A 13,726-nucleotide genomic window follows, 5' to 3' on the forward strand; every position below is an offset into this window, starting at 1 on the left:
CTTATAAATATTTTGAATTGTCAATTATTAGAGTTAGAAGCTTGAATGGTCACTTAGAAGCTTGAATGATCACTCAGCTTTGGGTGATTGGCTATCATAGTTAGCCAACTTTGTCTTATCTTCTAAAATTCACTCAACTTTGGATAGTTGGCCGCCATAGTCACTCAAATTTGTTTCGTCTTTCAAAAGTGACTCAATTTTGCTTAGTTAGCTTCCATTATCATTTTAGCCAGAAATATAATTTTCGATACCTATTTAACGCATAGCAGCTATAATTTTTTTTAAATGTTTAAAAAAATTAAATTAGTATTAAAATTTATTTAGGATCCAATTCATCGTAATTAGTGTATATAACAATGTTCAGGAAAGCGGGCGCTTCACCGCTACGCTTCGCTTAAAGCGGTGAAGCGAAGATTTGTCGCTTCAGGTAAGTGGAGCGGAGGCTACCCAATTAAGCGGACGCTTCAGAGACCGAAGCGGTGAAGCGGCTGAAGCGTCCACTTTATGTTGTGGGCTGTTTTTTGAAAGGTTAACTTTAATAAAATAATAAGTCTAGGTCCCAATTAAGCGGACGCTTCAGAGACCGAAGCGGTGAAGCGGCTGAAGCGTCCGCTTTATGTTGTGGGCTGTTTTTTGAAAGGTTAACTTTAATAAAATAATAAGTCTAGGTCAAAATTTTAATACAATAATACATCCAGGTCAAAATCGTAATAAAATAAAAAGTCTGGGCCAATTTTAATAAAATAATTAGTCCAGTTAATTGAAATCCTCAGCGCCACTTTGAGACATTTTATTTGCACAATCAGCTAGGGTTTTGCAGCAGCTCTTCTTCTCCACTTTCAGGTAATTTCTTTCCTCCTTCTTCTTCTTCTTCTTCTTCTTCTTCTTCTTCTTCTTCTTCTTCTTCTTCTTTCAAGCTCTCTTCTTTGCTCTGTTTTTTTCTCCACATTTTCTCTGTTTTTTTTTTCTCGAATTATAGGGTTCTGCTCTGCCTTTCTTCTTTCTTTCTTTCTTCTTCTGTTTCTTCTTCTTCTTCTTTCAAGCTCTCTTTTTTGCTCTGTTTTTTTCTTCACATTCGTTCTGTTTTTTCTTTCTTCTTTTTTGCTGCTGATTTTTTCTGCTCTGGTTTGCTGCTATATATGCTCTGTTTTTAGTTCTGCCTTTTTCTTTCTTTTCCAGTTCTGCTTTTTTCTTTCTTTTCCAGAGTACTTTTTCTGCTTTGTTTGACTGTGTTCTCTGCTGATTTTGTATCAAAAAAATATTTGCTCCTGATTATTTTTCTTAAATCTTAACAGCAATTAAAAAATGTCCGAAGACCCGGCTTGGAAGTATGGGAAAAAACTTAGTGAGACCAATCGAACTGCAGTTATGTGTTTGTTTTGTGATAAGATAACTAAAGGAGGAATCTTTCGCCACAAACAACATCTTATTGGTACCTTTAGCGATGTTGCACGCTGTCTAAGATGTCCGGAGAATGTGAGGGAAGAAATAAAAACATATGTCGAAGGAAAAAAGGAACTAAAACGTCAAATGTTACATCAACCAACTGTAACTAATCTTGACGACGACGATGATGAAACAGAAAAAGGTGAAGCTGTTGATTTGTCCGTTCGTTCAAAATCACAAAAACGGACAACTTATGGACCAACCTCCAGTGTGAAAGGTCCTTTAGATTGCTATTATCAACCGAAGCCAACTGATAATGCAGGGACAAGCAGTAAAAAAAAATTGAAAGACACCGCTTTACGGCTTTTGAGGGAGCGTGCAGTTGCGGCTTTTTCACGATGGATGTATGATGCAGGGCTCCCCTTCAATTGTGTCAACCATATTGACACTTTTGGAGCCTTCCTTGATGCCGTAGGCCATTATGGTGTTGGAATGAAGCCGCCTACGTATCATAAAGTTAGTACCTCCTATCTAGCTAAAGAAGTGGAAGCGACACAAAAAATAGTGGAGGATCATCAGGTAGAATGGAAGCATTTCGGATGTTCCATTATGATGGATAAGTGGACGGCAAGAACGGGAAAAATGATCATTAATGTGTTGGTGAATTCTCCAAAAGGAAGCTTATTTCTTGAATCTATTGATGCGAGTGACTCGTCTACTGATTCCATCAAGATGTTCTCCTTGTTTCAGAGCACCGTTGAGAAGATTGGACTAGAGAATGTTGTTCAAGTTGTTACCGATAATGCAGCTGAAAATGTTAAAGCAGGTGCTATGTTGAAGGGAATGTTCCCGAACATCTATTGGACTCCATGTGCAGCTCATTGTATAAATTTGATGTTCGGGGATATTTTCAAGGAAAGACCCTTTAGAGGAGTTTTCACTAAGGCTGTTAGAGCGCATTCCTACATTGTTCAAAGGCCTTTGTTGTTGAACATGATGAGGAGATTCACAAAACAAAAAAACTTGGTGAAACCTGGCAAAACTCGATTTGCTACTGCTTTCTTGACCTTACACCGTATGCATATACAAAAGGCCAATTTGAGAAGCTTGTTCATTTCGGATGAATGGAACAATAGTAAATTTGCAAAAGAAGTCATGGGGAAAGAAGTTGCACGCATAATGATGTCTTATACTTTTTGGAATAATGTTGTTCATGCTCTTAAAATTGGTGGGCCGTTGATTAAAGTACTTCGTTTGGTGGATGGAGAACAAAAACCACCCATGGGCTACCTTTTTGAAGCTATGGATAGGGTTAAGGAGTCTATACGAAAATCATTTAGTGACCCACATAAGTATGCAAAGGTCTTTGACATCATTGATAAAAGGTGGGCGGATCAACTTCATCAACCTTTGCATGCCGCTGGGAATTTGTTGAACCCATCAAGCTTTTATGATAATAATGAGATGCGATTACTAAATGCAAAAGTGACGAAGGGATTCTATGAGAGTGTTGCTAAGTTGGTTCCCAATATAGATGAGCAAGATCAAATAGGGGACCAACTAAGTGCTTATACTAATTCTGAAGGGACCTTTGGGTTTCCAATGGCTATAAGACAAAGAAAGAAGAAGTCTCCAGGTTAACAAATTAATCAATCGTTCTTTATAGTTTAACAGTTAACTTCTAACTTTTAAGTTATTTCTTTATACTTACTAATTCTTGAATATATATTCTACTTTAATAGTTGAATGGTGGAGGCTTTATGGTGGAGACACTCCAGAATTACAAAAGTTTGCCATCAAAGTTCTAGGTCTAACTTGTAGCTCTTCCGGATGTGAGAGAAACTGGAGCGTTTTTGAACATGTAAGAACTAAGAAGAAAGATTTAGTATATTGAGATAACTAATTATATCTCAACTCCTATTAATTACTTGCCACAACTTATTTGCAGATTCATAGCAAGAAGAGGAATAGACTAACCCTAAAACGCCTCAATGACCTAGTGTTCATAAAATATAATAGAACATTGAGGCGTCGTTACAATGCTCGCAATGTAATTGATCCAATTGGTTTGGACAATATTGATGATGCCAATGAATGGCTCACCGGGGTTGAGAATGCTGAAGATGAAGCAATTTTTGAGGGAGATTCTGATTTCCCTTTCGGTGTTGTTGCCGAGGCAATGGGGGTAGAGGAGAACCAGTATGGTTTAAGGGGGAATACTTCAAGCCAACGTAGGAGGGGAAAAGAAGTAGCTACAAGTCATTCCCTAGTTGATGAAGTTGAAGAAGATGATAATGAAATTGAAGAAGATGATGAGCAATATGGTGATGATGTGGGAGTACAAGATTTTGACAATCTTGTAGAAGAATAAGAACTAGATGTCGAACTATTAGTAGCTTTGATTTTGTTTGTCCTATGGTCTGGAGGATTTTGTGATATCCACTTTAGTTTTTTATTTGAAATTTTAGTCTATGGATATCTACTTTAGTTTTGGATTTGAACTTTTGCTTATATATATATATTCTCTATTTATTTTGCTCTTTTTAAAAAAAAAATTACGCTTCACCTCAATGAAGCGGGCGCTTCGCTTCACGCTTCGCTTAAGCGTGAAGCGGGACCTTGTCGCTTTTTTCCGCTTCACGCTTTCCTAAACACTGGTATATAATACATAATTTTAGAATATTATTTATCATTAATACATAAAAATAATGAACATATTACTGCTACAGTCAGACCTCTCTATAACGGCACTCGCATATAACAACACCTCTCTATAACAGTTAAGTTTTTTCAGAACTGATTTTTTATGTTATATTTTACTTATCTATAACAACATTTCACCTATAACAGCAACAACCAACTTTATAATAGTACGCTCTTTGTAAAATTAACCCCCATATAACAACTATCTTCTTTTTTTGGTAATATAATAATTAATCATCTTTATAATTATGGAATATCTATGATTACCAATAATCAGTGTATAGATTTTGACCAAATATTTGATCATTTAATACACTATTTATGACAAAAACATCATATGAATATATATATATATATATATATATCATTAAATGATTTTTCTTCGTTTTACAAAGTGTAATTAAGTTTAGAATTTAACAAATAAAAATGAAAAATAGATTTTATGCATTTTTTTTGCCTATAACAACGAGTATTATTTAAATGTCAATGCTGTTATAGGTGTATAACAGTCATTCTTTATAACAGCTGAAATTTTTTGGACCCAACGATGCTGTTATAGAAAGGTTTGACTGTATATAAGGGAGAATACCCATTTTTTGTAGTCCTCACATGAGTTTTTTTGTTTCTTTTTGCCCCTAATTAAAGTTATAATGACTTACAAAGTTCTCACACACTTTGGTAAATTTTAAGAACTTTAAGGACTTTTCCCATACCACTAGAAGTGATGATGACATGAAAAACATGATAATGGGACCCTCAAAGCACACTAATCATACATATTATTAGAGTCTTTCTTTTATGTGAAATGTCATTAAACTTATTTCAAATTATATTAAAAAAAGAAAATATAGAAGATTATTTTCATATATATTCTGAAAATGTTTGAAAAAAACTATTGTTAATGAAAATACAATCTCCGAACAGTAATAATACTAAACAATTGCAAAAAGTATATTTCTCACTTTTTTTTACTATTAAAATATTTTAAAATACGATAATCAATATTTTACATAATTTAGGACAAAATAGTTTAAGTTTAACATGAGAAGGTTATTACAATATCGATTTCATAAAAAGGTTCATTAAATTAAGAGGAACAAATGTTATTGCTTAACATGCATCAGTTGGAAGGAAAAAGGATAGCTTAACGTAAGAACAATTTAGTTTTATTGAGTTTTCATTTTTTTTTGTGAGATTTAATTTGAAAGTATCTTGCAATACCATGGCTTTTAATTATTTAAATTTGTTTATCAGTTAACTTTATTGATTTCATTGTATAACAATATTGTAGCATTAAATATTTTTGACATTAGTTGAATATTGTGTATCTTTTGCAAAAAATAAGTTAGCCAATATGAGTACAATTAAAAAAAAAACAAATAAAATTAATTTTACATTTGATAAAACTCAATTTGGATCATCAGAGACTATAATTTCAAAAATATCAGTAAAACAAAAATTATAAGAGCTTTCGTGCATGCATTTATTTAATTTTTGTTTTTAAAAAATCTAATATATAATTAAGAAAAATATTCTCTTTAACTTTTACATATCTTTTTGTACTTTAAGATTTTAGAATTCTTTAGAAAGGGTCCAACAGATGTTACAAAAAAAAAATATAAAAATTATAAATTTAATTTTAACGTTGGTTTGGGCCCTGGTTTAGCACGAGCCAAATGACACTGGCATATATATACTCATATGAGATGTCTCAAGTAATATTGTAAGGCATAAATAATAAAACGATATTCTAAGAATATAAAATTCTATTATATTAAACAGCCGTGCCAATCCCAATTAGCTGGAAGTGTCAAGCAACATTTTAGTGGAAGAAGTGAAGAATATCATGCAGCTGCACAATTTTACATTTGAAATCTCCAATAAGCATTGAAACTCCAAGTTTTATAGTTTTACAGTAATATCAACGGGAAGTTTATCAAAAAAATTCTGAAACAACACTAATAACAACCGGGTAGAAAATTTAACCATTAGGCAAAAAGTTAAAACCAATATCAATTGTTACATGTTGCTATTAACAATTTGTACAAAAAGACACCTTATATATTGGGTCATATTAACAATTTGCACAAATTTAATTAAAAACAAAATCATGACATTATCTTTAACACTTTCGATACTCTTTCATCGACACTTTGCAAACATAATCCTTCATTTAATTAAAATCATATCATGACCTGAATGATGAATAATATTCTAAAATTAAGTATTATACGCACTAATTATGATGAATTGGATCATAAATAAATTTTAAATATTGATTTTAATTTTTTAAAATATTTTTTCTAAAAATTTATAGCTACCACGTCATTAAATAGGTACTGAAAATTATACTTCCGGCTACAATGATCATGGAAGGTAACTAGGCAACGTTGAGTGACTTTTGGAAGATACAACAAAGTTAAGTGACTATGATGGTCATTACCCAAAGTTGAGGGACTTTAATGCATTGATTAAAGAAATGTAACCCAAGAAAGAAGAACGTTTCACTTCGTGGGTACACATACATGTGAAGCTGTATGAAAGATTATTGCTTAATAAACAAGAATTCTACAACAGTAATATTACCTTACTTCATATAACTCAAATTAATTAGTTTAAAGCTTTTTAAACAGCTCAATGTAGATGAGTAGTAAAATATGGACAGTTTCTATCTAGAGATACAAGCATACCTTCAAAGGAAGCTTAGTAATTATCCCTCTAAAATATAATAGAAAATGAAAACATTAAAGAACCATACTCTTTTTGGAGGCATTGCTTTGTCGTACATCCGATATCTGATATGCATTTAACCGTGGTTAAATGGGATAAGACATTTAATTACGGTTCTTTAATGTTTTCTAATCGGGTTAAATGGGTATAAGACATGAGTTGGTTGGTTAAACGGGTTTGGGTTGGTTGAGTTAAATAAATTTATTATTAAAAAAAAAAAATTTTGGTGACATGAGAGAAGGAGAATTTTGTGTGTTTAGTATATTATGAGGAAAATAGTGATAGTTACGTGACATTCTACTTCTAGTTCTAAAAGAAATAAAAGTGGTATTTGTAGGCAATTCTCATACATGGATAACCTTTTAGGGAATTTACTCGGACAAAAGAAAGTTGAGTGACTATGGTGGCCGATTACCCAAAGTCAATTATTTTGATGTATAATTATTTTTACATAGTATTTTAATTATGTAAATTTTATTTCAAAACTTTTAAAGATTCTACGTTCGAATACACGGACAATTAAAAAACTGAACTTTCGAAATTCGATTAATGCCACATATATTGGGACAAATAGAGTATTGTTCAATAATAATGTTTAAAAGAGTAGGACGGTATCATGTCAAAAGCATATGTTTGGTGAAAAAACACTTACCAAACTGCTCATTACTTTTAGGTAGTACTACTATTAACACGATTAGAATCTCAACACAGACTACTAACTTGAAACAGAGTCACAAATTTGAATTTGTACTAGAAAAACAAATACAAATACAAAACAAAACTATCCATTTTTTAGTCTAAATGAAAGGTGTTTTATTTGTCACAAAGACCATACAACCTTGACAGAAATGTCAATTTATACAGAAAATAATACAAAAGACAGAAGCCATAGTGGAAATAAATAAATATAAGTATTCTAGTATTTTTTTATGGAGAACGTATACAACACTTCATGGATGTATCTCTCTCCTGGATTCACAATTGTCGACGGGAAATTTGGGTGATTCACAGCGTCAGGGAACACTAGAGTTTCAAAAGTCAATGCTGCATGAGGTTGATACATAAATCCACCTTTCCCTTTTTTATTTTTATTCCAATTTGAAGTAAAGAACTGAACACCAGGTGCAGATGCTTTTACATCCATCACTCTTCCAGACTTCTTATCATAAACTATCGCCACAGGTTTCATTTTTTCAGTGCTATCAAGTACATAGTTGATGTCATATCCATTTTGGAGTTCATTGATCCTGCTCCCCACTTCACGGGGTTTAAGGAAATCATAGGGCGTGTTCTTGATGGGAGAAATTTCGCCTGTAGGAATGAGGCCGTACTTGTCTAGTGGAGTGATGTATGACGCAAAGATTTGAACAACGTTGGACAAGATATGGCCACTGTTCTGTCCACCAATGTTCCAGTAAGGGTGGTGAGACAGGTTAATTGGAGTGGCCTTGTTCAGTGTTTTTGCCTTAAATACCACACTAAGTTTGTAAGGATCTTTTAATGCATAGGTAACAGAGGCAAGAACATCACCAGGAAATCCTACATAAGAAAGCAATGGAGTTTATTTCAATTCATTAGTGTTACTTCCTCCATTTTATTTTACCTGGTGCTATTTCCTTATTAGTTCGTTAAAAAAAAATGACACATTTGTATTTTTAGAGATAATTAATATATTTCCTATTTTATCCTTAATGGCTTTTATAGTCACAAAAATCTTTGGACATGTTTGAATTGCACGAGTTCCAAATGCCATTCTTTCTTGAATTTTGTGTTTAATCAAACTACAACACGTAAATTGAAACAAAAGTTGTACTTGTAATGCCTGCATGGAATACTAAGACTTACCTTGATCACCGTCGGGACTGAAGTAGGTTAGAGTTATGTAAGGACAGGGACCATCTTTCACGTACTCGCTCACCTTCCAGACAACGTTGCTAAATCCTTTAGGACCACCTGTATTTTTGAAGTATAATTACATCAAGCATCAGAGAAAGGAAATTTGGGTAAAAGTGGAAGGCAAAACAAAGGTAAAAGGAAATGTGGTGAGAGTACCATGCAACATGTGTTTTCTAGTATTGCGGACAAGCTGATAATGGGTTCCATTAAGAGTAAATTGAGCACCATCAATCCGGTTAGCAACCCTTCCAAGGGCGGCTCCAAAATAACTTGTATCATTCTGCACCAAATTACTTTCATAAGTAAAAACAAACTAGGCTAAATTTCCTTCAATGTACTTCATTTAATGCAAAAGATGGGAGGTTTAGCTGAGATATTCTTGGCTAGGGACGCGGTCTTTGGTAGGAAAGAACTACAATTAGACAGTGACAATTCGGTGACCTAAAAATCTCTATAAGAGGCTTTAAACTTATCTATGTGTAATCTATAATCTATATTTATCTATAATATTAAGCCGCATAGTTGAATGTTGGATTATGATAATACCCTTCAAATGTTGAACAGAATAAAGTGAACTAACCAGGTATTCCTCGATGGTGTCATATCCAAGAACAACATCATCTACTTTACCTGCAAAAGATCAAGGAAAGATAAAACTTATTTCTTCAAGAAATAGCAGAAAAACGTACATATTTACACATCAAGAAGGTAAAGAGACGAAAATACCATTCTTATCGGGAAGAAAAACAGAGATGATTCTGGCACCATAATTTGTGAGCTTGACAGAGAAATCTCCCTTCTTTAACTCATAAATCCCTATATTGCTCTCGGAAACACTAGCAGCAGCCAACACATGAAAAATGAAGAAACAAACGAACAAATTAATCTTTGAAGACATAGTCAACTCCTGTCAATTTTTTTGACCTTTTTCTCTTATATTTCCCTTAAAATAATTGCTGAAATCAAATCACTTTATCAATAAGTCTAATATTGACTACATTCATTGCTCAATTAAAAGGGAAATGCATTTAAGAAAATATTTTCAGCGGTTGTTCACGTTCCTAAAAATCAGTTACTATTCCCACCCTTTCATCAAATTAATACTTACGTTGTTGTCTTTCATCAATTTAATTCTTACGTTGTGTTACAGGAATGTTGGTTACTTCCCACTATTTCATAGTTCATTATTTATGAGGAAAAAGAATGAATGCTCCAGATCCATATTTTACTGTTGTTACTGTTCCATCCTATTATAATCATTACTATTTCTTCCGTTTTAATTTATGTGAATCTTTTTGGAGTATGAAGGTCAAACTTTGTAACTTTGACCGTAAATTTTGACATAACTTTTTCAAGTTTGCAAAAATAAAATTTATATATTTAGAAACTACATAAAAAGTATTATAAGTCATGATAATTTATAATTCAAATAATTTATAAAAAAAATGTGGTCAAAGAACCACCTCCTAGACTCTCCAAATAGTAATAGTTTCACATAAATTAAAATGAAGGGAGTACAATTTATGGGAAAAAACAATGCCTAGAATTATAAGACTCTTTTATGGTAGCTAGCCATGAAGATATTATTAGTTTGAATAATGATTTTTCCAAAAAAGAAGTGAACATCATCCTAGAAGATGTCCAGTAAATTTTTTGTTCCTTAACTTTTAAATTATGCCATACATTTTTATTCTAGAAATGAAAGAGAGAAAAAGTCGAGTGCAGGACTATGCTGTTGTTTTCTTTGTAGGTGGGAATGGCAGTTTGATTATTTCTTTCATGTCGTATATAACAATTTTATATAGCCGAGAATCTGTGAGGTTATTTTTGTTTACACATTTTTTTTCAATCATCTGGTATCAAAATCGACATGCTAGACTAATCTTGACTGTGTATTATTTTGAGAGAAGAAGGAAACACATTAAAACATAATTGTATAACTAGGAAAATGTTAGCGAGAGATTATTCTACTTCTTAAACTTCTAATGATCTAATGACTTTGTCGTTCTACTTCAACCCTCCAATAATTTTGTACTTATTTTTGTGTTTGATATTTATTCATATATTTATTCCATGATTAACCTATTTCAGCACCTACATAATGTGGGCAAGTAGGATTACTTAAGTCTCTTCAACTTTTGTTTGTAGATCATTAAATTGATGATCTTCATCATTTTATTTTCTCAGAGATGAAAACGGTGAAATTTAGAAATATTAGATACTTCAAAACATCAATTATAGTTTGTTAACTAACTCTAATTATTTTGATATTTTTTGTGTTTATTTGTTATTTTAGAAAATGAACTAATGCCGCTTGTCCTTAATTTGTTGATCTCATTTGCGTGACCAAGGGAACTGAACCATAGATTGAGAAACTAAGGTTTCAAATATATATTTTTTTTGAATTTTTTTATTACATAGGGGGTAGCAGATTACAATGTGAGGATTCGAATCCTCACCAACAAGATGAAAGTTCATGTAGCCAACCAACCGAGCTACTAAAATCCCTACAAGTTTCATAGATTGAGAAACTAAGGTAAGGGTTAACCTTTTTACTATTTTCGTGAAATTTGAAGAGATATATTTATGTCTTCCTCGTGTTTTATGATAACGCCGCATAAATAAAAACTTTTTAATCATCGCTGGACTCAAATATATTCGCAAGAACTATTTTAATGATAATATCTAAGTGTCAACTATACTTTAATGTTTCTAAAATAAGTACAAACAGATACATATTTGTTACTGATTAATCATTTTAACAATTTTATCTAAGTACAAGAAGTTTGAAAATATGCAACCAAACAGAACTTTTCAACACGATGTTTTCATATTTTTGGTTGAACTATTCCATTTCCATCTATTTAAATGAATCTTCTGATTTTTTTCATACCAAATGGTAGATGAGAAGTGCCAAAAACCATCTTGAATGTGAAAGGAAGTCCAATAAATTATGGGGTGGCAAAACTGCAAAGGTTTCACCTAGATTTCTTTTGTCCCTTTGTTCTTATTTTTTTGTAGTTTCATTTATTCTTTTCGGTTACTTGCCTTTATTATGTCGGAGTTTCTTAGGTTATTTTCATAATGTTTTGAGTCTCTTTAGTTATCTACTTTTATTTTTGAGATTTTAGAAAAGATGAAAAAAGGACATCCCAAATTTTTTATTTTTAAAAAGAACGGTTAAGGAGAGAGAAAGAAAAAAAAAAGTTAAAGGAAAGGGCAAGGGAAGAGTGAAAAATTAGAAAAGAAATTCATCAAAGTTGATTCCACTAATTTGGGTACATGAAATCTAGTTTACTTTTTCTCTTCTTTCATTATATTCATAATATATGTGTTGTTGTCGTCCGTTTTACTTGTGCTGTAATGATAAATTATATATAGGCATGTTAAAATTTTATTAGGCATACACATTTTCTTGAAATTCTTTCTCTAACTTTACTCATTTTTAAAGGAAAAAAATACATAGTATCACATATATATGTTAAATACTGAAAATTAGAAAAACAAACTACTCCGTACAAAACTAATTGTAAATAATAAAATGGATTAAAACTTGAAAATTGAAAATTAAAAGGGAACTTAACATATTTTTAAATATTTGGGTACTAAAAAGAATTATTTTGCATATCTAATAAGACTTTTCATAAGAGCGCGAAGCACAAACAATTTCACTAGTTATGATTAAAGTATAAGCTCTTGAAAATATATTCCTCACTTTACGACTTAGAGAAAATGTACCCTTGTTAAAAAGTGGTGCATATATACAGCTGCCGTTGCACAAGTGGTGCAAATATATCATTTTCGCTCACGAATTCTTTTTAATTAAAATAAAAGTCATTGTAGGGTATATATGCACCTTTTCGCAAAGTTTAGTGGTATTTGCACCTTCTTCCACTTGAATAAATTTTGCCTTCTTTAATTCAACGATTAATTTGGATTTATTGCTTTGATCATCAAATTTCTCTTTGCACTCATCTTCTAATTAAATCTATCATAGATGTCCCGAATTATTTTATGCAGATGCGAAAAATAAATTGTAATTTGGTCACTTATGATTATTGGGAATAATAAGGAATCTTGATATTTTGATTGAATTAAAATTTATGGTCTAAAATATGTTGGACATTTTTTCGGTTGTAAGACATTTCATTAAGGGTAAAATGAGAGTGTGAAATTAGCCTATTACTAAATATATAAACATATTATTTTTTATGAGGCTAACTAAAAATAAATGTGCATCATAGAAATTGAGAGTATAAATTAGTGGCTTACGGGTCTACTTTAATTTCTTAAAATTGACCAGTTATCTTGTCACCTTACTTCAGTAACTTTCAATCTCAAGATGGAGAAATATATTCTTGCATTTAGAAAGAAGCATATAGTTCGCATTTGCCTAATACTCTCGGATCCAGTTTCTCTTTATTACCCATCCTCTTCATTTCCTCAAATTTATTCATGCCGCCTTGTTGGTTTAAATTCAAAATTAAATAATTTTCTCAAAATCTCAAGATTCCTCATTTATTTTAAATAATCATAAGTGACCAAATTGCAATTTTGATTCTAAAACAATAGATGCTCGTGTGTCTAGGATAAACTCGAAGATTAGTCAGTTGTGCTTGTTGATAACGTCCAAATACACTCCTCAAAGAGAAAGTGTACACGGTCGTATGCAATATATTTACCCAACTATGAGTCGGGGTCGATCCCACAGGGAACAATATGCTAGGCGATTAAGAAAGTAAGGAACTTTCACCAACTAAGCTAAAGCCAAACGATAGATAATATTTTGGTTTTTGTTTGATAAAATTATAACTAATGCGGAAATGTAAACTAACCTAGAAAGCGAGTAAAATGATCAATGACCACAAGCATGGATAATAGGAGATTACACTCAAGTAACGATCCAACGTATTTTACGATTTTACAACTAAGAGCGAATTTGTGTTGATAGATAATGATATCTAAAATCTCATTGAAAGTCTTCCAACCAAATCAATGAATTTCACTCTAA

The 13,726-nt window shown here is 31.8% G+C and overlaps 2 protein-coding genes across 2 annotated transcripts; one reads left to right on the forward strand and one right to left on the reverse strand.

Annotated features, from left to right (window-relative positions):
* Nucleotides 1–456: 456 nt before the first annotated feature.
* On the forward strand, nt 457–3,887 carry LOC132621420 (uncharacterized). Its single transcript, XM_060335682.1, has 2 exons — nt 457–3,022; nt 3,129–3,887. The coding sequence occupies exons 1-2, from the start codon at nt 1,306–1,308 to the stop codon at nt 3,278–3,280; spliced, it is 1,869 nt and encodes a 622-aa protein (XP_060191665.1). The 5' UTR covers nt 457–1,305; the 3' UTR covers nt 3,281–3,887.
* A 3,832-nt stretch (nt 3,888–7,719) lies between these two features.
* On the reverse strand, nt 7,720–9,613 carry LOC132623779 (uncharacterized). The gene is made up of 5 exons (XM_060338585.1): nt 9,442–9,613; nt 9,296–9,345; nt 8,872–8,995; nt 8,665–8,772; nt 7,720–8,358 (listed from the first exon to the last, which is right to left on the reverse strand). Exons 1-5 carry the CDS (start codon nt 9,611–9,613, stop codon nt 7,736–7,738), a joined length of 1,077 nt encoding a protein of 358 aa, XP_060194568.1. The 3' UTR covers nt 7,720–7,735.
* Nucleotides 9,614–13,726: the final 4,113 nt, after the last annotated feature.

This window comes from Lycium barbarum, chromosome 12 (genome assembly GCF_019175385.1).
Source record: "Lycium barbarum isolate Lr01 chromosome 12, ASM1917538v2, whole genome shotgun sequence".
NCBI lineage: Eukaryota > Viridiplantae > Streptophyta > Magnoliopsida > Solanales > Solanaceae > Lycium > Lycium barbarum.